This window comes from Gymnodraco acuticeps, unplaced genomic scaffold (genome assembly GCF_902827175.1).
Source record: "Gymnodraco acuticeps unplaced genomic scaffold, fGymAcu1.1, whole genome shotgun sequence".
Lineage (NCBI taxonomy): Eukaryota > Metazoa > Chordata > Actinopteri > Perciformes > Bathydraconidae > Gymnodraco > Gymnodraco acuticeps.
In genome coordinates, this window is record NW_022990590.1 from 4,706,880 (window position 1) to 4,733,418 (window position 26,539).

The 26,539-nt window shown below is 42.3% G+C and overlaps 1 protein-coding gene across 1 annotated transcript in view; it reads left to right on the forward strand.

The window, feature by feature from the left end:
• Positions 1-26,539, forward strand: part of LOC117554367 (neurexin-3b-like) — a 361,509-nt gene that overhangs the window by 299,178 nt on the left and 35,792 nt on the right. Inside the window, 1 exon segment of the mRNA XM_034228777.1 lies at positions 17,504-17,675. Coding sequence (XP_034084668.1) covers positions 17,504-17,675 — 172 coding nt within the window.

Consider the following 26,539-nt stretch of genomic DNA (forward strand, 5'->3'; position numbering starts at 1 on the left):
CCTTAAGTCGTCGGTTTTCCTCTGTTGAAATCGACCAGCTGTGAAGGTGGGGGCGGGGCTTTTATGCGCAAGTAGTGAAAACACTTCCGCGTAGTCTGCTCTCGTGTATCCTCCCTTTCGTCTCCTCCTGCACCCCTCCGTGTGCATTTCAGCTATTGGGACGTCCTTCCAAATGGCGTGTCTTCCTCCCGGAGGAGGGGAAGAGAAGAGAGGAGTCGAGGAGGGTATTGGGATGAGGCTACTGTGATGAGAGTCAAGCAAGTCAAGTCATACAAAATTCTGATGAATAAGCCCAGTTTCCGCATTTAAATCAGTTAAAAGACAGTGGTTATGAAAATGGATTCAACCCACACTATGATCTTCATTACATACACAGTTAATCATTTGAAATCTAATTTAGACCGATGACAATCATATTAGATCAATATTAACCCTAGAACTGCAGACAATATATAATGTTAGTGGGTTGCCAGGTTTGCGCGCATGTCGCTATAATCACCCAATCACATTTCGAAAAAACTAAACGTAATATCTCAATACAAAAACAAACGCAAATATTTAATTTTAAAAAGTCAAGTCCTTTCAAGTCATCTGTCTCGAGCTTAAGTCAAGTCTCAAGTCATGAATACCAACTCAAAGTCATGTCTTTTATCAATGTTAGTCAAGCAAGTCTCAAGTCCAAAAATATGCGACTCGAGTCCCCACCTCTGATATTTTCCCTTTGCCTACAGATCCTGCATTTATTTGCATATATATGTTTATTGATTGGGAGGATTACATGTTGGGCTATTTCTATCAGCAGCTATCCGATTCATTGAGTTTGTGGGGCGGCAGTACTGCCCAACACTGTTCCCAACAAACCATAACTCTGTCTTTAAGTAGCTGCATTTTCTTAAATGGCGACAGATGCTCTGTCAGATCAAAGCCCCTCACTTCAGTCAGCAGCAGCAGCAGCATTTTTTTAAAATAATTTCCCAGCTCTAGATGCTATGCTATGAGTGCTTGAGGGATGAGCGGGACAGCTTGTGAAGAGCACCTAATGAAGGATCCGAGGGATTTGGAATCGATCGAGTTGTGTCTCACATACAAGGCTTGGTGCCATCTTGGCTCCAGAGACACTCCTAAATCCTCCCGCAAGGCTTGGCGTTACCTTTTGCAGCAACTCTGTGCTCCTCTCTCACCTGAGCCGCCGCAGGATGAAGAGTCAGATGGGAAGACAGAAATGTGAGAGAGATACGAGGGGGGGAGTTAAACCAGATAAAAGAAAGAGATTCACATTTTAGCAAATTGACTCCCTTTTCAGATTATCGACACGAAGGGGAGGGAGGGGGGTGATGAATTGCGGGCCTGCTCAAGTAATAAACGTCAACATTAGAAAATAAATCTAGCAGAAAGAAGGCGAAAAAATATCTTCTGCCTTTAATAACGGTGAGGCAGATTGACTCCTCAACACACACGTACGTACGCACACTGCAAATGTATTCATGGAGGATTAAGAGACGGCAAGAATTTGTTTTTTCTCTCTCCCTCTTGCTGATAAAACTGAGGTGGATCACATTTGAGTGCAAAGCTCCTTCACAGATGGAGTGAAAATGTGAAAGTGAGTACCTGTGCATTTTACCGAGTGCGAGTTTGTATTTATTTAATCCTCCCTTTATTGACTCTCACCATGACACAGCTCTATTGACAAGGAGACAAAGAAGACTATATCACTTTTTATGATGCTGGGATCATCATCTATGGGGATGGGAGTTATTTCCTACTGGATGGCTCTTATGTATAGAATGATTATAAGCAGCGAATCACTGAAGGTTATATGGGGTATATCTTGGAGTTTTATTGATCCTCAAACGTTCTGGGCAGGGAGCGGGGCAGATGGCCAAGGACGTGACAGCCAAGTCTTCCATCTCAACATCTTTTGTTCTGCTTCTCGTTGCCCCTCAGCCATTTCCTCTGTCTCTCTAGTGTGGAAACGAAACAACACATTTTCTATTTTTAGTGGGAGCTCCAGTTCTGTAAAGCTCTCCTTCTGTGCCCCAACAAAGATTCAGCACACTTCCTGTCAGGTCTGACCTAGCTCCTGTAGAGGCCACAACCTCCAATAGAATCCTGGGTCCACCAATGGGGTTATGACCTTTTTCTCCTGATGGCATGACGGTTATGCCTGGAGTCAAGTTTATTCTGTCTAGTTCATGACATTTGAAAAGGGCCATTTTGAGGTTAGGGATCATGAGTTCAAGCAAAGGAAAATCGAAGGAAAGATCTACTCCTATACTTTCATATTCAATCAGTGTGTGATCCTGTGTGGTCAGAAAGTTCCTCTGTGTTTTCTGCTGTTTCTGCACTGGAGCTTCCAAAAGTTCCATCGTTATAATGTCCTTAGAATTAGATGAATATATAAAATGTACAAAAATGTGCTATATACAATATGCAGTTTTAAATTGCCTTCAAGCTTCAAATTCAATAAATATGCGATGGAACTATTGGACGTTGTGCTCCACTATATGTAGGTCCTTTAATAACTTATGGTCATTTGCAGATTTAGATTATTGATACAGAATATAATCAACAAATAGTTTATTTAGAACTGGAGTTGTCCAGTATTAATTGGCGTTTACCAGGCAGTATTAACAGTCAATTTCCACTGTTCCTTTCTTAATCTAACTGAACACAACTGCAATACTAAATGGCCAGCATGCTGGAGCACATCACCAAACAATATGAATCCCTTTGAGGTTGCAAAATGGTCTATGTCTTAGATATGCAGATAAGGGGTGAGATTGAGGTCCAAGCTCATCAAGTAAAGTCGTCAGTTGGAGCTGTGTGTGTAAAATGTGTCCTGCCTTATAACCACCCCTCCATCCTGCCCTCTGGAAGATCTAAGCCCATGACAGTATGAGTCAGCACAAAGGTGACAGATGTTAAGACAATGGACATGGGTGAAAGCACCGCTTCTTTGACCTGCCGGAACCCGCCCTCCATTCCTGCCTGTGAAATTCACAAGACCCCTTTGATTAAGTTGGTTTTGAAGGCTGAAGGCACATGATTAATTCATTCTTCCCACATCATCTTTAATGTATTCTCATCTTACTGGAACATGCCAGACTGACCAAAGAAGAGATGGACAAGACAGACTTCCTTCCCCATGCAGATTTACTTGAAATACATCATATCTTCACTCTCTTTTTAATAAGACCTGCGTGTTCTTTGATAAACGACCATGCTTGACATAGACATGATGCACTTGCACAGAAAATAATAGCTTTGTAGGCAGTGTTGAATTGCCCTAACATGTGTTGGCCGTTTTTCAGCAGGCTTCTGCCTGGACAGCGGTTCTTGTCATTTGGAGCGAAGAGGGACCTCATGATTCATTACGTATGCCTTTTGCTCGGAAAAGCCGCTAAGGGCCCTTTTCCTCTCGTGTGCCAATACTGCCACTCTGGGGATGGCATACGTTGGATAACATTCTAATTATAAAATGTACCATGCAAAAATGTCTTCTGCAGAGCTGGCACGGATGAGATTAAACATTGTTTTGGTTTTTAGTTTATTTGAGCTTCTTGTGCCCACAGACTCTTTGGTAAGTGTACGGTTACTGTGAGGTTTTGTGCAATTATTGTGACACTGCCTGTAGTGTAAGTTTCATGAATGGCTATTTATTAGCAAAGCTGTTGCAGAGGAGTGCTATTAGCCGTAAGCTAAAAACCAAAGTCATGCCAGCAACTGAGGAGAAAGTGATTGTTTTTTTCTTTGACAGTGACAGGCCGTGTATTCTCCACACTATACGAAGCATCATCTGACATTATTCCGCTAGCTTAGCTGTCAGAAGAAAAGGCCAGATTGAGATACATGGTGCATTTTTATGCTATAACCTGTGTGTCAACAGTCTTCGAACGGACAAGAAGGCTCATCTGTACCTTGCATGACTGACCCTGGTGCACCCCTCTCTCGACTACTGTAACCTGTTCACAGTCCTGGCTCAGTGGAGCGAAGACTGGCAAATAGCGGGCGTTAAGGGGCAGGGAGATGGAGAGAATGAGACGGAGGACAGAGACAGTGACAGCTAGAAAGGGAATGTTGATGGGAAGTGCTGAAGATATGGAGAGAGAAAGGAAACCCATGGAAAGATAGAGGTAGAGAGTTAGCGCAGTGTGGCTAAATATTGTAAGGACGCCTTCCATGACAGATAAACTCCCCCCAAAATGACAGACAACTACCTGAAGTGGAAACAAATTAGGTACATTAGGATTAAGTAAATCCATGGTATGATACATTATACTTAGTAAAAGATGTGCCAGAGTCTCCGCAGCATCTGGCAGAGGATGAGGTGCAGCACCTAGTTTCCATACGGCTTTGGTGAGAGAAGAAGATGGAGGCGGTTTTGTTAGTGTGACAGGGGAGCTGAAGGGTGAAAAGCAAAAAGAGTTAGTGGAGTAATGTTTGAACACAGATGGAGAAGGCAGCAGCAGGAGGTGTTTTTCATTCTCCTTTTCCCAATCTCGCCTCCTTTCACTCTGTGGAAGTTTGTTTAGGTCTTACAGGAGGGGCCATCTGAACTATTCGTCACGGGTTTGTTTTTTTTGGCTTTTTCGTTGAGACTATGCACACTAGAGTCCCTGCGTGAACAATCTTTCTATCTCACATAATTCCTCCAGAGTAGGGATTGCTCGCTCGACATTAGCGAGGGGACATTGCCTTTGAAAGCTTCTGCAGTTATGTGTTTTTCACTCCTCTTTGTCTCTTATTCTTCAGCTTAGTCTTTATAAAAAAGGAAATATGTGAAAGCACGCTTGAAGGAAGACCTCACCTGACTTCACCTTCCCTTACAAAAATCGTCTGTTTTTCAGACAGCCTTTAATATATCGATGCTGTTAAAAAGCTTCTGAGCATTCAAGGTGGCAGATGCTGAGGCTTGCGTGTGTGTATGTCTATGTATGTGTGACGCAGCAATGAGTCTCCTTGTTGAGTAGCAGCGACTCACGCTGACCCGGGATAGACCTTGAGAGTGGCTTTGACATTTAAAAACAACCTCCCACTGTCTCGCTAGATAGACAATATATTTGTCACTTTCTCCAGATTGCTAATCCGCTGCCCTCTGTGAACCTCCACGTCGTTATCGCCGTATAGAGACAAAAAAGATAAAGATATATATGCCAACGCACCTTTATAGGACCATATTTCACTTTTATACTGTTGGCCGGGAAATGCATGCTCAGGATTGGCTCCTATTCACTCAAGTTTTTTCACACGCTATTCATTTCGTTGGCAACCATGACAATCTTCCCACCCGTGGAATTATAAAGCTAGATAAAAGCACGACGATAAACGCATCAGCTTCTTTGATCGCGCACTCTGACATGCTTACAACAGGCGGCGCATATCAGCAATGCATGCACGCCGCCTAACATGCAAGGAGACATCGGCCTAGTCAGTCATCCGCAGCCTCTGATTAACATTAATGGCATTACTCTGAATTACATTGCCATCTCCTTGCATTCCAATCACCTAGATTTCATGCCTCTGCTCTGCAGGCAGCCATGTTGATGTGAGAGTGGCAATGAGTGCTATCTGCAGAGCCTTTGATATGCACTTGTCTTTTTAGCAGTTTCATATGATGGGAAAATAAAATTGCCGTTAAAAAAATTGGCTGTGCTTTATTACTTTTGGGCCAATCAATTTAATGAAAAAATAATGCCTTTTTCAAAATTGTGTGGTATTCAGTTTGATGTGTGGTATTCAGTTTGACGACAGTTTGCCCTGAAAGTGTCCAAAGAATTCAGGAAATGGGGCACTTTCCTTAGTATTCCTTGAAGAGGGAGAGACACACCGACCTAGATTTCCTCCGGTTTTATTCAGCCATTTTAGGCGCTGGCAATTCATGTCTCCATTTCTGTGCGCCCTTTCCTCTGCCTCCATATTTGTGTTCCTAAACACAGCCTCTTTAGTTTACTTTGTTTGTTCATTCTTGCCATATTTCCTTTCCCCCTGTGCCTTATATATCACCTAGACTCAAAACACACATGATAGAAACTGTGACAGCTGCTGAGACGCCCCGTGCTTCCTAACAGTGAGGGGTCTGATAGCGTGACTTATCTGTAAAAACCCTGGTGTGCCCCTTACCCAAATCTAACTTTTCGCTGAAAAACAATCATCTTATCTCATTTATACAATACTCTATACTCCATCCCCTGCTGATAACTTCAATATCGCTCCATAACGCAGGGTAAAGCCAAATAATTGGCTTTGAAAACGTCTTTAATCAATCATCAGATCATCTTTTTATGTATTCCGGGGAGCTCAGCACGTTCTGGTTGATTGAACACAGCTGTAATGTGCCGGATGTGGTCATGAATTGGAAATTAATAAATGCAAAAGTGAGATTTGGAGTGTTGACCAGTATCAAGCTGACATGACAGTCATGCACACGGAGATGGCATATGTTGCCCAGTGTGGCTTCTGAGGCATCGCCACAGGAGAGCTCTGAGTCGCTGCTACATTATGCCCATTCAGGTATTCATTCATACTTTACATTATATCTGCCCGAGGTCACCGCGCAGTAAGAGCTCTCCAGGCAACAGACCTGTGCTTGTCACTGGAAGAAGGGGCTGGAAGAATTGTTCAGATCCTTTACTTATGTAAGTTCACTTTAGGTGTCCAAGTGAAAAGTATTATACACAAACAGAGATGGCAAAAGTACACACTTCCTTTACTCAAGTAGAAGTACAGATACTCGTGTACTGTAACTTCTTTACACAAGTAAAAGTAAAGAAGTATGGGCATCGAAATGTACTTAAGTAAAAAGTACCCATAACTACCAACTGTTTTATAGAGTAACTGACCTCACTTTATATTAATAGAACAATAATGGCATTGTTAGCTAATGAATGTTTCCATGCTGAACAACGGCAACATGACAACGTTTTCAAGACCAGGAAAATGATGGATACACGGATCGTGTTCAAATCAATAGGCGCACAATGACTCTAAATAATAATGATCACGCCACCAAACACACATTCAGACTAAAGTAAAGAACCTGTTTTGAAAATGTAAGAAGTAGAAAGTAGAGGTATTTGTGTTAAAAATGTAAGAAGTAAAAGTAAAAAGTCGTCAGAAAAATAAGTAGTGGAGTACTGATACCAGAAAAATGTACTTAAGTACAGTAACAAATTATTTGTACTCCACTATTTCCCACCTCTGTACACAAAATAGATCGAAAACATCAAAAGAAAACGTCCTGTTTGGCAGAATATTGTCCAATGTAACTTATATTGTATTAGATGTTTATGTGAATGTATCATTAGAAGCATTGTACTGTTGCAGCAGGCCAAGATGCAGCTACAGTAGTGTAACTACTTTTTATATAGTAGTTCAATCCAGGGGTTCTTTAATGTAGCCTTAGAGGAACACACTCAAAGTTAATCTGGTGGACATTTATCGGATTAATGGCGCAGGAAGGGGCCACCGTAAAGCTCAGTCCCCATATGTAACTTCAATAATGGCACTTTCTGCCCAATTCTTTAAAAATAAATAAGTTTTGCCCAGGAAGGAAAAGAAAATATGTTTTGCTTAATGTGGTCTATGATTTTCTTGGCAATCGATCAGTTCTTCAGGCTATAAAATGTGCGAAAATGGTAAAAAAATAAATAAAGTTAGGAAAAAATAAACATTTAAGAAGCTGAAATCTGAGAGTTTTTTCTTAATTACTCAAACCAATGAATTAATTATCAAAACAATTGTTGATCAATTTAATGGATGACAACCAAGCAATCCATTTGTGGACCTATAGTTCTCTAACACACATTTGTATTCATCCTTTAATATTTGATGTGAAATCAAATCAAACTAGTTTCACCTCTTTGCCCCCTAGAACGGATGTTTAAATGAAACTCTCCTAATAAATAATATACGTCTGAAACATACTACTTTGGGCGCCAAGTATACAGTTCTCTCGTCAAGGGCTGCAAACCAAAAAGGTTAGAAGTATCTTGTTTAATCGTTAATATGGCAGTGTATTTAAAATCTTAATAAGAAAAGTATCTAGTTACAATATTTAAAATGTGGTGGATTGAAAGTATAAAGTACCATCAAGTGGAAATACAAAATGAAAGCCACAAACCCATACCTAAGACAGGAAATGTACTTAGCTACTTTCCATTACTGTTGAAAGATGAAATATCAGTTTGTTTTAAAAGGCTGGTACAGTGAGTGTTCCGTACACATTTCCCATTAAATTACCACCAGCATTTCCCAATATAACTCCCATCATAACAGTGTTTATAAGAACTGGAGATTCACTTTATCTTCTTACAAAATCATTATCTCTCCTCGTTGAAGTAATTACGCCTCAAATGGTGCGATTTCAAACAGCAGCAATCCGCAACTTCACTGCTCATTGGGAGGGAGCGACCTACGATGTTATATCATCACAGAGAGACTGGGTGGATTTGAAAGTAAATGGATCTCAAATCAAAATAAAATGAATCTCCTCTTGAGTAGAGAAATGGAAAGAAAGTAGAAAGAAAAAAAGGAGTGTGCATTCTCAGTTAATCGTTTTTTGCAGCTCCCTCTTACTCCTCCTCACCACACGTCCAATTTCATCCTTTCATCTCTCTTATTTCAATCCTTTGCCTCTACCTTCATCCCTGAAACCTCAGCAGGCAAGGTGCAGCAGGTAGGCTCTTGATCCCAGGCAGGTTACCCTTAGCAACAGACCACCCACCCCTTCTGCTGCCGGTGTGTTTTTGGGCAATCCAACTAGCTTTGTCGCCATTGGGGCCTAACTTCCCCCCCCGCTGTGAAGAGCAAAGGAAGCCTTTTTTCCTGTCTTGTCATCTTCTGTGAATGGGATACAACCTACACTTCCCCTCTTTTAACCTTCCCAGCTTGTCATGGGTTGTCAAATGATAAGAACACTGTCGATGGCGGCCATTAGCAATCCAAATTAGCGTTAGCATCTTAACACCTGTTCTCGGGCATGTGGGTGTTACCACTTCTAATTTGAATGCAGTGTGCAGACATTATACAAACAAGGGCTGTGACAACATTTTTGAAAAAAGCCAACCGTCTGTGTGTGTATTCACAATTGTGTGTGTTTACATTTGTCAGTCTGTGTGTTTGCATCTTGGAGTGCGTGCCCAGAATACTATGGGAACATAAACAGATGGAGGAGAAGCCTCTGTCTCTTTCTCCGTCTCTTTGTCTGTCTGTGTGTTCCTCACTCAATGAACTGCATTCCAAGGACGTGTTTATGGCTAACACACACAAGATAAGAGGGCAACTTCGTCCAACCCGTTTTATTAGTCTTCTTCTCCCCCTCCTCCTATTTTGAATAAGCATCTCTCCCTCCAATAATTACCATCCATTTTGTTAATTGGGACGATGATGTGCAGCTATCTGCTACTGTTGAATTTGGTATCCCTTCTCTCTTTCCCCTTTTCTCCCAGTGTGGGTTTGCTTTGCATATTGGCCCAGGCATGGCAAGGAGAGCGTGCAAAATACAGAGGGCAGCTCTTCAAACAAGCTGAAATGTTTTGTGTGTCTATTCAAATAATTTCACCCCGTGACTCTTTACCAAGCAGCTGCAGCGAAGCATGGCGTTGTGACTGAATTCTCGATGGAAAAACCCACCAAAAGGTCAACGATAAAGTCACTTTGTGATCTTTGTGTACACTCTTTTGCATTTATTTATACGTAAGCAGTGAATGCTGTGTGCAAATACAGACATTAGAAAGTCATTAATTCGAGGAAAAATTGAGAAAAGAGAAAACGTGGGATGAATTGTGTCCCCGCTTGATTTACTGTGCTACCGAAAAGAAAAGTGCTCAAATTCAGCAGCACATTAAATTAAATATCTGCCGAACAGATTCTAATTTGATCACCAAGCTGTTTCAATTTCATTAGCCTAGTCCCTAATGGACTTTCACAGCATATTATTCCATCTAGCACAAATCCCATTCATTGGTTCTTTTTTTTCTCCACTAAATGAGACCCTTGGTGCGCAGGGACCATGTGGCCCAACACGGTGCAGTGTGAGGTCACACAAAAGCGGCTTTTTCTTTAATGGACCCTGGTTCAGAGGTAAATGAAATCACATCTGAATGCACACTGAGTAAATGCAATCAAACTAAAGATTCCCAACACCTTATTAACAGCTTTAGCAAAACATCAGTCCTAGTACGGTATTGATACAATCATGGCTCTCAGTGTGTGGGCGACTGAGGCTCTTTGCTTTGCATAAGGTCTGATTACATGTTGTCGTTGGCTGGCTCAATGGTGCAAATGAAGTCGTGTATCAGCAGGTCAGGCAGATGAAAATCCATGGCTGAAGTTTCACCACGCTTCTGTGATTTAGCAAGCTTGTAATTACGCAGTATACATTCAGCTGTGTAGTATTCTGACTATATACAGAAATTGAGTGTGATATTGAAATGGATCTGTGCTTTAGAAATTGTGTTGCTTACCTTTTTTGTGTTTAGCAGTCTATTACGATTTTGGAACATCTAGTAATACCATTTTTAAGGACGGAAGGTTATTGTGTCTTTGGGCCATATACAGAGTCTACTGTTTGGACTGATAAAATGCACAATTCCTTCATTTTAGTAAACCAAATGTAAGTATTTTTTTTAAAGGGGACATATCATTTTAATTTTCAGGTTCATGTTTGTATTTTTTGCCTCTACTATTTTGTGCCTCTACCTCTTTCACCCTCTGTCTGAAACCAGAGCCCAGTCTGCTCTGATTGGTCCAGCTTAGAGATGTGTGGGAAATGTCCCGCCCCTGAGCCTGTCATGTACAATGTGTTGGATCACTAGGCAATATAAGTGTGAGTGTTACAAAGTGATGTCACTATGTTGGTGAAGCAAACAAATTGTTCAATGGTTCACTGGTGTTTCAGGCAGGGGGGGGGGGGGGGAGTGTGTGGGAGAGAAACTCCCTTTGGAGGTAACTTTGGGATTTTAGCCTTTGCAGACCATTTACATGCACAAAAACGTATTTAATACACTACAGGAAAGGGAAACCCTAAAAAGCATAACAGGGGCTCTTTAATACAAAAAATATCCAATATTTTTTGTAATGTTTTAAATCAACAATGAAATGCTATTCTCTTGAGACTATGCTGGAAAGGGTAATGGCAAATAAATCACTTTAATTACAATTAGTTAAAAAAAATGCATTGACAAGTAAATGCTATAAATATCTCAGAGAAGTAACAAAATACCAAAGTACGTGATTTGGCTCCAGATCTTTTAGTGTTTAAAAGTTTAAACTGTGCAGTGGTACGGTGAAGTACACAATATATTGTTGTAGCAATGCTCTATAGTTCTTGACATTAGCTTCAGATTAATTGGCTCTACAGAATGCAGCAAGCAAATGTTATTTCAGGGGCAGTGGCTCTTTCTGAGACAATGCAGCCAAGAAACATGCAGTAAAGTATAGTAGTGATGATAAGAATCAGTGCAGTGTCAGTACTGGAAGTTCTAAAAGCCTGAAAGTGATAGTATGGAGCTGGAGAGGCCTCTGCGGTAGCATTGATAAATGTTTTCACAGAGTCGTCCACCATTAGTGTCAGGGCAAGTTACAGCCACAAGAGCGGACAAACAGGAAATAGAGAAAGAGCGGTTGTAAATAATTGATAAGGCTGACCCTGCGCGATTCATATTCTGCGGCAGAGGATCAAAGAACGGAGCTCAGAGTTTGACATTGAGCCCGAACGCAGGATTCAAAGCCATTACCTTCCCCGGCAACGCTTCTGCTGCTTGTGTTTGTATTAAAAATGCAATGACTCTTCCTCTTCAGGCTGGGCTAGCTGGCACTCCTGCACATTAACCAACGGCTAATGGACTTGCCACTATTACCCCTAACAATTACCTTCAAAGCGAGATGGAAGCCATTTTGTTCCTGTCCATTCGATGAAGCCGTTGCTGGCTCTCTCAGGTGGGAAATATAGCCTGTGTTAGACCTCTGGGTTCTTTTAGGTGTGATCAATATTTCAGAGGCACCAGGCCTCCTCGCCTTGTACCCCCCCCACATCGCCTCTCACAACAGCTCGGCAGCCGATTATGAATGTCTGAATAAACGTTTGAGCCAATTAATGATTAATGGAATTTCACAGTTTTCAGAGAAATGTTTATTTGAATAGTGCATTAAGTCTGTCACCGTACAAAGCCAAACCCCAAACCCTGCAGCCTCTATTTCTATTATGAGAAAGTAAAACCGTGTCTGCAGTGTTTTATTCAGTCCCTCTGCAGAGTATATATCTTCCCAAAAATGTGTGCCTTCTTCGGCTCCTGTCTGTCTGCAGCACTACGTATGCATCACTACTCTGAGCAGTGGCATGTATTTAACATTCAGCTTTATTCATCACATTAAAATATGTATTTTCACCCCCTTCTTTCTTTTTCAATACTTTACATCCCTTTCGTAACTTTGTATTTCCTTCAGGATGAGCCAAAGCCAATCATTGCCCGTATACCTGCTTAATAAGGCAGTTCATTCAAATTACTGTATACAATAAAAATACTCGTTGACATCTAGCCATGCAGAACATTTTTAAATGATTCGCCCGAGTTTTTGAGCTTTGAGATTCTGCTGCCACACCAATGCAATGGATGAGAATAGAATGATGTTTGTTGTTGCTCACAACATTGAAAAACCCCATTTAAAAGTCACGACTTTTATTTTCAGAGTGGCCGGCCTTGTTACTCTGTGAAGCTTGTGTGTCACGTTTTCAAAGAAAATACTTCCTGTCAAAGCAACAGCCCCTATGACACCTCCTGACAGTGCGCCCATTTGATTTGACAGATTAACAAGGACACTTTTCAGTTAGACACATTGTTGTGTAAGTGCTTATTTAATGCAGTGTTCAGCACACATTAAGGGTGAATACTTTTCTTGTCGTTACCATATCCCAAAAGAAGGCCAAAATCATGTGTTAGTCCACATTTCTGGACATTGTCGGCGAAATAGTTTTTTCTGTATGCTCTCTTTGGAATATGGGTAACATATTCAAAGTTTCATATTAATATAAAGTTTAAGTGATTACAAAATGTAGCAAATGTTACCCAAAAAATGGTAAATACAGAATGTTTCCAGATTAATACAGATTTGTTTGTATTACTAAGAGTTCTCTTGAGCAGGACACAGTATGTTGGACTGATGCCCATGTTTATTAGAAATTCAGTTCAACAATGCAAAAATGATTATGGGTTTTTTACATTTTATAAAAATAATGCAGCTCTGCCTCACAGACACAAATCTGTCTTTTGATACATCAAAACAATTGTTTGGTTTTGATATTTGATTGGGGTTTGTTGACGATATTGCGGGACTTGTTGCAAACCAAACATTAAACCACTCAATATCAAAGCTACATTTCCAGTTCATGAGGACTATTTTCTCTCGTCCAAAGGTGTGATCGGGTTTGTCTCAGCTTGTTTGGTTGTATAGTTCCTTTGTGTGAAATAGAGAGACATTCTTCCTGTAATGAGGGCTTTCAATTCACCAATAGCCTTACACAATTTCAAGACCGCAAGAAATATGCCGGGCGCTTGCGCAGCCTAGGGCCTGTCGAGTTGGCAGTACATTCTGTACATGAAGAAATGACTGCCTCTAAAGGCCAGCACACACACACACCTCTCCTGAACAGCCTCTTACATCCTACCCTTTAGCACATTTCTGACTCTGGAGCCCGATGCGCACCAGAACAGACAGCTACAAATCACTTCGCCGTCCATGAGTTATCTCTGTCAATTACTGACGATAAATGGCTTTGGCAGTGTGAAGGCCAGGTGCATCAATCCGCTGTGTCTCACGTTGTCCTAGCTCCTCCACTCTATTGATTCTACTTCCAATGCTTCTATGATCTAGTTTTGATGGCCCCTGCCCACAAAATCCAACTGAAGCGCTGATGTCAGATGGAAGGGTGGAGATGTAACCCAAACTCCCCCCGTGGGACATTTTCACATTCCTGATATCAGATCTTCCTCCCTCCCAGCTGAGACTTAATATAGATCCACTGGAGTCATCCCGCTACAACTACTCTGTGCCGGCACCAGATTTCAATCAAGGTTTGATTGCAATGTAATATCTTTTGTGGGTGGAAGAACTCCCACTTTAATAACATTATCTGACCTTAAAGTGCTTTCAATGCACATCTTCTTAAAAAAACAGCTGGCATATAACCGCATACATTTCTCCACGTCTTTCTCTGTCTCCATAGCTCTTTTGTCAGCCTTTTTTTCTCCCTAGCTGAGCTAAATGTGCTTATTCCACCCATCTCACCTCCACAAAATGGCTTTCAGACGTCTATATCTGTCCAAAGCCTGTGGCTTAGCAGAATGACCATTCAGAGAGCGTGGGATGGGGTCTTTTGTGAGGGGCTTGTCCCCTGTACAGCAGCTGTCTTCTAAGGGGCTGTCTGTGATGGCGGTCTGCAGTATCGCCCACCACCGCTTTGACTGATCCTTTCTCCTTTCACTCTGCCCGGGGGGCTCTGCATGTGTTGGAGGCATTGATCGGCCCTGAATTGGATTGTGGCGAGCCTGATTACTGATGTCGGTGTGTGGCGGGTCACGTGGGACTGCTGGCGTGCCTCGTGCCAAGCCGGGGCCAGGAGGAGGGTTTGCTCGCTGGAATTACATTTATCAGTCTTAGTTACACGGAGCGTGAACACACCATGCCCACACATACTGTAATGCTTAAGTGACGCACAAACAAACTGCCAACATAATCTCATGTTACTCCTATAGCGGCAAAGCGGTATGCATTCCTGATTGGCATTAAATAGAGAGTGTGGGAGAGTGTTAGACTATAAAAGGGCATTAGCACATTGCACCAGTAAATTACCACTCTCCCTACTGTAATGCCATATTTAAGGTGTTTTGAGAGCGACTGAGAATCTTCGGACACTGCTTTGTATTTCTTGCCTCGTGATGCTACTGAATCAAAGCTCCTGTAGCGCAAGGTTACACTATATGACTTACTGTGTGTGTGTTTTGACAATGGAGAGTGTGTGTGTGAGTTTGAAAGTGATTTTCCGCGCATCATTTGTTTACGCCTGGAATAGTGGCCATCATCTTTTCCACTAAGAGAACAATAGCCATTTTTCCCCTTTGCTCGGGAGACAATGAAGTGCCTTCCCGCCTCGCGAGCGACAGGCCAATAAAAAACGTAATTGGATCTGTCAATCAAACATTGCTGCAGCGCGGGGGTGGGCTGGTTGGCAGTTGGGTGGCGGTGGCGGAAGGGTAGCCGGACAACAGGAATAGTGCAGAAGAAGAAGAAGAAAAGAAGAGAGGACCATTGTGAAGCATTAACACTCAGTTCCCCCTCTGCACACTGCCCGGAGGCACTCTGCAACAGTTACAGAGCTGTACAATTGTTGTGTTTTGCTGTTTGGTTGTACCAAGGCCAGGGGGGTGACAATCCATCTTTGTTTGTAGGTATTAGTGGGTCAGTGATGTGGCTTTGATGAGACTACACAGGAGAGCTGGGGCTGCCACAGCCTCTGAAGGTCACCGTGGATGGACCAGAGCTGATGTGTCTGTCTGGGCTTTGTTTGCGCTCAGGCCATCAGACACAGTGTTTTTTCGTACCACAGAAAGGTCCTGTCATTAGTCAGGGGGATGCTTTCGTAGTATTTTTCACGGTCAACATATTCTTGTGTGTGCTTACCTCAGCCTTTAGGCGCATGGATTATTTGAATTTGCCCGTTCACACTTTTATAGTATGCATTTGCGTGTTGCTCTAAACTTTAATGATGACTGCTTAAATTAGGAGCCCATTTACAGCCTCTCTGACTGAGACGTTAAGTGCGATTTCAGATATTCGGTATGTCGGGCTCCCACTCTCAACCCTACTTCGGCTTTTAGGAGATGGATTTCTCGTGTCTTTGGCGACATTCTTTTTCCATTATTAGTGGAGCAGGAGATTGTTACAGAGGAGAGACCCTCTGATGTTCCTTGCATGAGAACAATATCTCTTTTTATAAATAGAAAAAGGGTATTTCACTCAACAAGTGAGGCGTTAAATATTGTGTCTTGGACCGCCTCGACGATTAAAAGAACCTGGAAACTGCACAGTCACCACAGATTCATGCCTACAAAGTCATTTTACTGCAAGTTCCTTCTTCCTTTAAAAACTCCAAGAAAGCATCTGCTGTTTGCACTGTGCCTTAAATTAAGACAAGTATATTCTCCCGCTCCTCTCGACACTTGCCGAGAAACAAAAACAGGATCCTAATTTAGAGAAATAAAGAGACGTCTGCTGTAACAAACTTGATTTAAAAGTTCATATTTGTCCCTTATAGATCTCAAAGGTATAGTCCTCTGTTATGAAAACAGCAAAAGTAAGTAAGGCTGAACTAACTCGGAAAAATGTTGAAGCCTGCGGTCATCCGGGCACCAATAAAATGACACGCTTCATTTATTAGTTAACACACTGCAGCTTGGTATAATAATCCGGTGGTATTATAGTAATTCTTTACTCTCCTATTGTATTAATAGCCTCTTACATTTAATAGAGATCACCAGGTTTATGCATTGCTTCATTTAAGTTATAGCAATCATGCAACGCTTCATTGCCTTCCAGGAATTTAAGCTCAACATTATCATGGCCTGGATTGTAGCAGTTAGCCATGCAATGCCAGAGTCTCAGCTGACCACTTAACAATATGTCTACCCCCTGTGCAAGTCTTCTTCATTTTGGTTTTGTTATGAGAAATGGTCCCTCTACTCCTGCCTTCTAAAGTAGGTAATTACATAGAGAGATTCCCTGTGGGGGATTAAAACAAATGACACAGAAAACACAGCCCTACTCCTTTGCCACTCACTCAACTCTGCTCTAGAAACCTTTTGCTTAACATGCCCATGAATACGCAAGCAGCCACAATAAAACACACTGGCAGATCATGAAAACTAGTGGGGTCGAGGGGAGAGGAGTCAGGAAATGATGGGGAGGAATCACGATTTATGGACACGGAAAAACTGGCTTAACATTACATGTAGGAGCTAAACAAAACATATGGTTTTCATACCGTTTGTAAGGACCGCAGCAGAAAAAGGCATCTGTCCTGCCAGTTTTGCAGTGACAGGCTGCAGGGAGCATTACTCATCATTACAATCTCTGCTGGCAGCCTATTTTCATCACATTACAGTGGTATAATGAAGCATAGCGCTGGCGTCCTCAGGTTCTCTGAGTGGTTCGCCATTAGCACCAGCCGAGGGCATTCATCCAAGTAGCTTTATTGAACTTTTTAGTTAGTTTATTGTATAATGAATGAGTTACTGCACAACAATTGGTTGTATCTCGGCGCAGCACCAGTTCAAATTCTCTAATTTGTCTAGCTTGGAGACAAATGTGACTTATTGAGAAACATAGCTTTCTGCGAGTAATGCCAGTTACTAGTTCAGAAAAAGTACTGTATTCAAATATGTGGATTAATCCAATGCTGGAATCAGATCCCTAACTTATTCTGTGTTTTTTTTCTTTGTGTCTTTTCCAGGATCAAGGCAAAATAAGTGTGACATTTAACATTGGGACGGTGGACATCAGTGTTAAGGAGACAACCACCGACATCGACGACGGAAAATACCATTTGGTCCGATTCACCAGGAACGGGGGTAACGCCACCTTGCAGGTGGACAACTGGCCCATCAATGAACACTTTCCAACAGGTACTGCCTCTTTTTTAAATATTTGTCTGATAGATTCGTCTGAGTTTTCACCACTGGACATCACCTTTTTGCTTTAGCAAAGGGTTCCAACAAGAACAAATCTGGAATGGTACTTAGGGAACCGGACTTCCACCAAGTTGCTGCCCTGATCCCAGGATGGGCCCAATTCCCAGAAATTGGGAAGGCAAATCATATAAATGATAGTTCTAAATGTGGATTCAACACAAAAAAAGAATTGTTGATCTTTCATTGTTCAACAAATTTTTCCAAATGCTCACACAAGTTATTTGTGTATCCGCCTTTTAATTCAGAGTTGCTCCCAAATTCAATGGATTCTTCTGTGGCCAATTATTAACCCCACCACCAATTTTTGTGACTGAAACAAAGGTACAAAGTAGGGATGCTCCGATCGCCAATTTTGGGGCCGATCGCCGGAATCGGTATCGGCCGATCCGATCGAGTGGGCGGGGCCTAAATGGAAGATTTAAACATCACTTTAAATCTTCAATTTAAAGTGATGTTTAAAACTCAGTTAATGGGGCTCATTCACTGGAGCTTCCACAAACAACAATCAACTTAATTATTACATTCAAATGATGTACATTATTCAAGTTTACATTCACTTTGAATTTGGTCATGAAGGATGGGTCATGACCGAAAGAACGAGATCGCGGATACAAGCGGCCGAGATGGGTTTTCTCCGCAGGGTGGCTGGTAATAAATAATAATTCCTTACATTTATTATAGCGCTTTTCCAGATGCTCAAAGCGCTTTACAAATACACATTACACATATCATACATGCAATGGTCATGTACTGTGGACAATACCCACAGGAGCAAGTTCAGGTGAAGTGTCTTGCCCAAGGACACTGGTGTCTCCCTTAGGGATAAGGTGAGAAGTTCGGTCATCAGGGAGGGACTCGGAGTTGAGCCGCTCCTCCTTCGCGTCGAAAGGAGCCAGTTGAGGTGGTTCGGGCACCTAGTTAGGATGCCACCTGGGCGCCTCCCTAGGGAGGTGTTCCAGGCACGTCCAGCTGGGAAGAGACCAAGGGGTAGACCTAGGACCAGGTGGAGGGATTATATCTCTTCGCTGGCCTGGGAGTGCCTTGGGATCCCCCAGTCAGAGCTGGTTGATGTCGCCAGGGAAAAGAAAGTTTGGGGCTCTCTGCTGGAACTGCTACCCCCGCGACCCGACCACGGATAAGCGGGAGAAGATGGATGGACATTCACTTTGGATAATAACACGGGAGAAATGAGCGGAAGCTCTCTCTTTTCCTCTCTCCCTCTCTCTCTCCCCCTCTCTCTCTCTCCTGACAGCCCGTCAGTATCTCATGCAGCTCACTGATCCAGTAATGAGTGACCCGACAGTGAAGAATAAATATATTTATAACTAGTTTAGCTTGTTCCGGAGGTAGATACAATAGCTAAGTGTGTTAGGTCTAACTCTTGTGTGTTTCGCTCCGCTCACCGGTCCGTCACAGCGGGCGAAGCTGCAGGATTTCTACTTCACACACGTTGCATACCACTATTTTACTGTCTTTTTCGGACACCTTAAAATAATGCCAGACCGGTGAAGCCATTTTGGCGAACTTGTTTTGCCGCACACACAGAGAAAAGTGTTATGTATTTTACGTCATGCGATCGGCTCTCGCGATCGGCATGTTTAGAGAGCACCGATCGATCGGTAGAGAGTGAATATCGGCCGATCTCGATCGGTAACCGATCGATCGGAGCATCCCTAGTAAAAAGATTCTCCCTCTCCCATTATTCTTGGTAAAACATGTCAAGAGACTAAGTGTCCTCCATGCCTCCAAAAACGTCTCCACTTGCAAGCGCCTCACACCTGACTCTACAGGAGAGGAGCACACCGGGCTACCGTCTTTTGTCTCAGAAGAGGCATTAACTGTGCAACAGCTGGCTGCTTTATTTGGGGAGAGGTATTGAAAGGCACCAAGACACATTTGGTCTGTGGGTAAGCAAGGAGAGGATAGAGGCAGAAACCAAGGGTGGCCGGTTGGCCAGATGAAGCCGCTGCCTGCCTATATCTCTCATTCCCAGGTCAGCAAAAGCAGCACAGCAGCAGAATACAAATGGGGTCATCAAACAGTGCTCGCTCAGGCACTTCCTTCATTTGGAACAGAGATGTGCCGCTCAGCTAGCGAGGTGTGAGAGAGAGGAGGAACGAAGGGGGGGGAAATCCCCTCTCCTGCTTCTACTTAACAGTCCATTAAATTGAGTTGGCTCTCCTGGTCTTTGATATCGGTGTCGACATTGCCAGCCAGCTTAGGAGAGGCCACAGTTGTTTCCTTGTTCCCTATTACCCACTCTTCAATTTCACTCAGTCAAACGGAGCAGACGCACAGGGAAGCAACACGGGCACAAAGTGGCAGTTGAGGCGAAGAGAAGTTGGGATGACAAAAGATAATATGAAACTTCATTGATCTCTGAGGTAAGATTGTACCGCGGCAGCAAGACATAATTGGACGGAAACAGATGTAGGATAATGTTGAAGATTGAATAGTTACATTACTAGATGTGGAGCTAATGTGACCAGAACTGTGAATCTCTAGCTAAGACTTTTGAAAACAGAACAAAAATGCTGATGCTCCCCCGATGGTAAGGAGCAAATAAATAGGAGTTGATCCCTTTCACTTCTCAGCCCTATGTCTCAGCAGCCCTACAGCGCGCTCCTAGTTGCGTCATCATCGAGGACAGGGCAGCCTCCTCTCCTGCCGTGACCTGGCACGCTGTTTTGCTCTGGTTCAATGCCAGCGCAGGTGATGCTAATCTCTTCTGTCTCTGGCTTTCTTTTGCCATCGGCTGTCTTCCGCTTTTATTTTTTTCCGTGGACCAAATAAAGTAGGAAGGGTTTCGTAACTGGATTTCAGCCGCACTAATACTGGGGAATACTGAGAAACTCCAAAACATCTGAGACACGACATGTTCACGAGTGACATCTCCATCCCGTAGGCATTTGCGGAGGTTGACGTTTTTTTTTTTCAACCATTCTCCATATTTAAAGACCAGTACATTCAGCTGAGCACCTATCATTGTCATAGTTATGTGAAAATGCTTTCTCCATCAGCGTTCTATCAATATGTCCGTCAATGTTTATGATCGAAAGATAGCGTCCATTAAAAAATCACTGCTAGATGTCCGTTGGGTTTGTGTCTCAGTTTAACAGAAAGATTTATTTGAGCTTTGTATTCATTCCTAGTTATTCTGTCGAGGTTCTGTTCCCTTTTTCTGTCCGCCTGCCATCGAGTTGAGGTCGGGGGATTGAATGCGTGGTAATTTATTTTTCTATCTTCTGCACAGGTAATTTGCAGGACACTCAGTGATAGCAATTCAACGATGATTGATTTTTGTTGCCCGCCCTCTCTGCCTTGTAAAGGCGTTGTCATCTCATGAGTAATAATTACATGTTAGGGGTGCAGACTCATCGACTGCTTTCGCACACTCCTATGCTCAACTTGAAGAGAGCAGCCCGCCAAGACGGCTCTCAGGTCGTTCAATAAACTGTTACCGGATCCGGGAATGCCCTTTCTCCCTGGTGAGGAATAGGTGAGAACAAAGGTGTCGGTGGATTGCTTGAAAGCCGCTTGCAAAATAGCCTTGGGCGTGTAAATTGGACATCTTAACAGCAGTGTTTACAAAGTTACACCACCAAAGTACAAAGGCGTTACTATCTGCTTTAAATGGCAGCAGGAGGTTTTTACAACGTGACCTAGATTAATGCTGGGTCTAATTTAAACACATGTCCTTCTTTCTTGGGATAGACCTTAATTATATGATAAAACACTGTTATTGGATTATAGTTACTATCATAGTGGAATTTGGCGATATTGCTAAAGATAGGGAAATAGGCACGAGCAGCAAGACGAGCATGTTCTCTTTGAATAAAAGATTAACCAATAAATAAATACATTTTAATATGCAATTCATTTTTATTAAACTGGACAGCATTATATTTAGAGGTAGTTCTGATATGTTGCCCACCCTTATGCAAACATAACTGTAATATTAGGATATCATTTCAATACAGCACATCCATCACAACACCACCACCACAACTTCAGTAATAAACAGAGTTCTCCTCTTTTGACGATTTGAAGTTTGAAGGTAGAATGTAAAATGTATTTTTTGCAAACTGATATTATATCTAAACACAATTTCCAGGAAGCCCATGATTATAGTGATTATCACAAACAACAATAACAATATAATGATTGGGCATTTGAATGTGAGGGCTATTGAAGCATAACACACAGAATAACTTTTACACAACAATTCCTGATCCCAAACAGCTGCATTTCCATCAGCAGCTTACGTGAGTTTAGTGTTAGTGTGTGGGCGTTGAGTGTATGTGTGTGTAGACTACCTTATTGTATCCCCCCCCCTTCAAACAATGCTTTGATGACAATGAGAATTGTCATCAATTCCTTTTTATTCCGCGTTTCCCCTCCTTTTTCCATTCGTCGTTCCTCTCTCCTACAATCGTGATTTTACTTTTGTGACAACCCACATTACTGCAGGGGCTTGCCTTTGTTTAGTGAGAGGGTTCCAATTTCCTTATATAACTCTCCGAATCCTCGCACTCTTTGATTTTGGATTACATGATCTTTTTCATGAGTTTGTTTCTTTGAATGAGGGAATTATTAGACCGAGCCAGGCGGAAATCGTGCATCACGTTTTGCCGGAGCTGGCTGCGGTCCAGGCGTTGTCTCAGATGAATGACCATTGGCCTAACTACTCTCTGCTTGTGCCTGGGGTGATAGCGCGTGTGTGTGTGTGTGTATATGTGTGTGTGTGTGTGTGTGTGTGTTCCATCATTTCTGGTCACAGGAGGGTTGGCCTTGTGTTCATTTACAAACACACAAAGACCTTTATCAAGACAGCAATGCACACAATGCTCCTGCAACCTGAAACAGGCACAATGAGTAGAACCGTTTTTCGAGATATCTGCCAATCTTTGTCTTGAAATTCAGACAAAACAATTCCTCGGGAACGAGATAAATCCCCACGCGTCCCCGGGGCCAAACATGATTAGCCCTATCTGAGACACAATCTCTGTCGCTCTCAGAACCCCGACTAAGCTGAGCGTGGAAGCCGCCAGTTTAATTCATCCTTTCAACACCATAGATTTCAGAGCGACCTGATAAATGATGAATTTACTCCGTGGCTTTGTCTGACGTTGGAGAGAGAAGGGAAAGAGGATAGAGGGAAAAGCAAAGCAGGAAGAAAAAAAAACAGTGGAACGTGGGTGAATAGAGAAGAAATGCAGACAGTGAAAGAACACAGAGACATTTAATGGAGTAGATGACTGGAATAAGTTGACAGAAGGTAGAAAGAGCTGACGTGTAGACAGATAGATGGGTAGAGAAGAAGAGAAAGGGAGAAAAAAGTAGATTAATGATACCAGAAAATTCTGACTCGAGCTGAAGAGGTGTGAGTCAGCCGAGAAGAGCAAAGAAGGATGATTGTAATGCAGAGAGACGGAGGGGAAGAGAATAAAGGATAGTGAATAGAAAAACAGAATGAGTGACTAAAGAAGAAACACATGGATTTGGGAATGAGGTGGGCAGTGCAGGATACACATAACAAGGAAACAGCTATGGGCCGGAACCGGGTATGATGCCTTTTTGGACAAGGCAGCAGTTTATCAAATGTACTCATCATCCCCAAATTGAGAAAATGCCAGGAGCCTGTCACAGCAGCCATTTTCGCAGTTTTGATGCGCTCTCAGGCCTGGCACAGCGATGGAACCCCGGTGAGATTAGTCTGGCAAGTAAACTGAATAGAACGAAGCGAACGACCAGCAGATGACTGTCGGCGTGCCAGTGTTTGTGTTGACTGAACGGCTGCCACCAAAGAGGAAACATTTACACTTTGTTTGGGCTGGGAGGAAACAAGGGGCGGATGCATCCATTAGGGCTAAAAGAGACACAGAAACAGCAACAAATATGAAATATTAACAGTGTTAATAAGGTTTGCATCAGCCAATCAGAAGTGTGAGAATAATGCTAAATATGCATGGGATGCACATGTGGAAATGTAAACAAATAATACCAAAATGTTTTTGACACTGCATAGGAATTCTGTCCTACTACGTTAGCTGCTACTGATAATAATAATGATAATAATGATAATGATAATAATTGTAGTAATATTGCAACTACCAATAACAATACATATTTATTTTACAATATGTTTATGCATTTTAGTACGAGTAAAAAAAACAAAGTATTGATGCACAAGAGGGAGAACTCAAAACACAGAACACAAGCTCAGATTTAGAAATATAACACAAAGGTTACAATAATTATGTGTAGTAAGAATAATGAAGAAAATCCCTGCTACATGATGTCAGAGACACCAGGCTCAATATAATTTAAGTAGGGCTCCCAAACTGGTCGGATTAAGAATCAAAGTCATATAGTAGGTTTTTGAATGGCACTCAATCAAACAGCACTCGTTGCAAGCCTTTAACAGTTGGCACTTTGGTATAAATACACTTTGAAATGTTTTCCTCACAGCATGATTAAGAATACAGTACGATCTTCCACTGATTTCTAGGATAATAATATCAGTTAAGGTGGCCCAGGATCCAGTTCCAAACACAATACGTTCTACTTGTTAATTTATCACATTGGACAGATCCCCTTTGGTATTATTTATTAAGAATTGAATGGCTAAAATATTGTGTATACTAAGTGTTTATAATAAGAAAACAGAAATTAGGTTGTCTGTGCTGGAGATTTCTAACCGAACAAGTTATCAAAGTTGAATCAAAGACTCAATCATTATTGCATAGTTGAAAGGTATATATGTGCAACCTAAAAATAGATTTTTAGATGACACCGAAATATGAGAAATAATCAAACACATAACGTTGCTTAATTTCACTGTCCTCTTTGTAATGAAAGCTTCATATACAAATAGTGAAATATGTGTCCACTCTGCTTTGAAACAAATATAGATTTTTTAATAAACAATACTGCTTTTATTGGTAAGGTCATCCATTCTGGAGTCACCTTTAGAAATTGAATATCAAATTGACAAACTAGAGAGATTTTTCTCATTAGTTGGACAATTAGCTTGTGGTGTATTCATTACAGGGGGGGCTGTCACCTCATTAATCACCCAGAACAATGTAAGAGCTATACCTGAGACCAAGCCATTAGCAGTGCAGGCCAAGCTTACCCTGCATTCTCTCAGTTTCAGATGTGATTTCACTCCAGCTAAGTGAACATATTAGCAACGCTTTGTAGACGCTGCACATCCTCCCCTCTGTGTTATTCCCGCCCCAATCCATCCCTCCACCTACTTCCACGAAAGTCCTCACCTTTCCGTCAGTCCTCTGGTTTCTCATGCAGCCATCATACCTCCCTATGTGGTCCTCGTCCAATGGAGAGTGTATTTGGCTGCCACCGGAAACCTCTCTGAGATCAAAGGAATAGGGCTGGAGCCCTGCGAGTAGCTGATTAACCTGCTGGCACGCTGCAGATACGGTCCTTTAGCTCCTGGAGATCCCTCACAGCCATATCCACACACATCCTGCCCAGCTGGCTTTAACCTGAGAACTTGGCCAGTTTGTTTTTTTTCTTCTCCGACAGGTAGAAAGGACCGATAGAATAGAGGAGTGAGGAGAGGAAACTGATACAAGCATATGGGGTACCTAACTACTTTGCCACATAAGTGGCTTAATGAACAGTTTAATGTAACTGTGGTGTGCTCCCTCCTTATGTGCAATTTTATTCAGCAGGTGGGAACAGTTGGTATTCAGATATGCAGGTAATAACTGAACCACGAAAGAACAAAAAGAAGACTGTGTAGAACAAAGACAGGCATGATATCTTACCCAGAAAACACACTTGGTCAGGTGGCTTGAAATTGGCAGCCTGGTCTCACTCCAAGGGCGTCAAATACAGACACCCCCTTAAGTGTGTATGAGACGCACTGGGCTTTTGGCTATTCCAATGTAACGGGCAAACAAAAAAAGATCAAAAGTCTTCTGAGGGTTGAAGGGAGTTGTGTTGGATTGGTCTAACAAACACAGGGGATCGGCCTTTGTGTCCCGTGGTTTAGCCTAAACCATGTTTTTTTTTTTTTAACCTAATAAGATAGATCTGTTGTCTACCCTAACATTAACAATGCAAAGGGTGCTTTAATATTGACTTGAATATGGAAGGACTTTTGTTTTTACCGTGCCTTTTGAGTCTTCCGGCTCTGAGGGGTTCTGACACCTCATGCCAACATTTAATAGTTCACACACAGTCATACATCAATGGCAGAGCGGCTTCACAAGCTGCCAAAATGCTCATCCTCTAGTCCAATGCTCATTCACACATACTCTCCACCAATGGCTGTGCCTTTGGGAGCAATTTGGGGTTCAGCATCTTGCCCAAGGACTGGATAAACCAGAGATCGAAACCACCGATCATTGGACAACCCACTGTACCTCCTGAGCCTCAGCCAAGCCATTATAGTAGAGGCTTCTGCCCAAGAGTGAAAATAGGGATGCACTCATGTTGCCTTGAGTATGTGTGTGTATAATGTAGTCAGTAGATAAATCACCTGAGAGACTCCAAGCAGCATTTCCAGAAAGCCTTTTCTCACAATTGTAAAGCCTTGCCCTTTCATTTGTGCTATAAATCATGGAATACTGATGCCCTTTTTTCCTCCAAATATCTTCCCATCTGGTTACTGAGTGACATCATGGTGTCTTTTGTCATACCCCAACATATTTGAAGTTGAATGTCCCAATCGTATTGTCGGTGTCTTTTAGGGAATGCCTCGGTGACAAAATATTGCAACCTGGAGAATACACAATGGAACATGCCAGAAAAAATACTAAGCACAC